The sequence below is a fragment of the Sminthopsis crassicaudata genome, chromosome 4 (genome assembly GCF_048593235.1).
Source record: "Sminthopsis crassicaudata isolate SCR6 chromosome 4, ASM4859323v1, whole genome shotgun sequence".
NCBI classification, from domain to species: Eukaryota; Metazoa; Chordata; class Mammalia; order Dasyuromorphia; family Dasyuridae; genus Sminthopsis; species Sminthopsis crassicaudata.
In genome coordinates this window covers 376840640-376842556 of record NC_133620.1, presented here as the reverse complement: position 1 = coordinate 376842556, position 1917 = coordinate 376840640, and the positions used below count along the sequence as shown (strand labels likewise).

The following is a 1917-nucleotide window of genomic DNA, read 5'->3' as shown; positions in this document are numbered from 1 at the left end:
TCTGATAACCAATAACAAAAGACATTTATACAGTGGCCTAAAGGATAACCCCATGTTTTTGGCATATTTTCAGAGTTTAAGAATGTGGGATGAATTTGGCAGTTTGTCCTGCTTTTGGCCCAAGTGATATTAAATTTGACTTCCTCAAATTTCTAGCTGTCTTAATCCAAAAAACTGCACAATTATCTGGCAGCCTAAGAAATCATCCAAATCTTGGCTTAAGGTCATCCAGTCCTTACAGTGACACTAAGAAAGGGGTTTCCTCCCCAGAGCTCGTTTCAGGGCATCCTTGACTTCCTTATTCCTCAGGCTGTAAACAACGGGATTTAGCAGAGGGGTGATAACGGTGTATGTTACAGAAATCAGCTGGTCTTGGTCTTTAGTATTCTCTGATTTGGGTTTGAAGTAGGCAATGGAGGCACAGCCATAGTGTATAATGACCACTGTGAGATGGGAAGCACATGTGGCAAAGGCCTTCTGTCGTCCTGCAGCTGAGGCAATCCGCAGGATGGTGGAGATGATGAGAATGTAGGAGACAAAAAGGAAAGTGGCAGGTGCAGTAATGGCTAGAAGACTGATGATCAAGGTCAGAATATCATTGATGAATGTGTTCACACAAGCCAGATCTAGTACCGGCCTGACATCACAGAAAAAATGCTCAATAAGTGGATCACAGAATGGTAATCGGAAGATGGCCACAGCCTGGACAAGTGACAGAGAGAAGCCTGTAATAGCAACTGAGGATGCCATCAGGGCACAGACCTTCCAGTTCATGATAACAGAGTAACGGAGCGGGTTGCAGATGGCTACATATCGATCATATCCCATCACTGCTAGAAGCAGGCAGTTAGTAATGGCAAAACCAAGAAAGAAGAACATCTGGGTAGCACAGCCAATTAAAGAAATGGACTGGCTAAGACCCACGAGACTAGACAGCATCCGAGGGATAATAACCAATGAGTAGAAGGTCTCTGAAGTTGACAAGATACTCAGGAAGAGATACATAGGAGTGTGGAGGTGACGATCAATGCGGATGATAGCCACAATGATTACATTGCCGGTTAGGGTTAAAATGTACAGGATCAAAAACACTACAAAGAGAATGACCTGACGTTCTTGAAAGCTTGAGAATCCCTGGAAAACAAATTCACTCACCTCTGAGTGATTCTTTGCCTTCATTAAGTGACCTTCAGGACTGAAAGATATGAAAAGGCAGTCAACATCATGGAATAACAAATACCTCCTCTTTCTTCCTCTCATATATGCATCTTGAGTGGAGTCCTGCTTTGTACACTGAGTGGAGATAGAAGATATGTTTCCTAGATATGGAAGAAACCTAATTCTTGACCTTGAGGTTCTTCACTATCTAATGGAGGAGGAGAACAAATGCACACATATACCCAAGTTAAGAAGATGAAGGAGCAGGAACAAAAGGAAATAAGCAAATGATCCAGGGGAATATAGGGATATTAGTGGTGGGAAGAAGGGTAATTCAAGGGAAGAAGTCAAAGTGCTAATGTTCAGGGAATTTTCTTGTCTGATGGCAGAGATGAGACATCCCATTAAGACATAACCAGAAGTAGAGAAGTACTGGCAAAGCATCCAAAAGCATAATAGTTGAAACTATATGGAGGGGACACTGGACTAATGAATAATAGAGGAAGTTAAGGAAAACTGGTGTGGTGAAGGGACATTTTAGTTGAATTGGTGAAATTTGCACTCAAAAATGTTACCTATGAGAAAATGATAATATCTTTGAGATAAAGAGGTTAAGGGAGTGTGAGCAAAATTCACATCTTTAAGCTTATGAAAAGAGAGATAATATTTGATAGATTGTAAACTGCTATTTCTTTTGGAGATAAAACTGGATGATTTATAATTGAAGATTACATTTGTATATTTAAACTTTTTGAAGCA

General features: G+C 40.6%; 1 protein-coding gene across 1 annotated transcript; it reads right to left on the bottom strand.

Annotated features, from left to right (window-relative positions):
• Nucleotides 1-246: 246 nt before the first annotated feature.
• Nucleotides 247-1179, bottom strand: LOC141541389 (olfactory receptor 10J1-like). Its single transcript, XM_074265529.1, has one exon. The coding sequence runs from the start codon at nucleotides 1177-1179 to the stop codon at nucleotides 247-249; it is 933 nt and encodes a 310-aa protein (XP_074121630.1).
• Nucleotides 1180-1917: the final 738 nt, after the last annotated feature.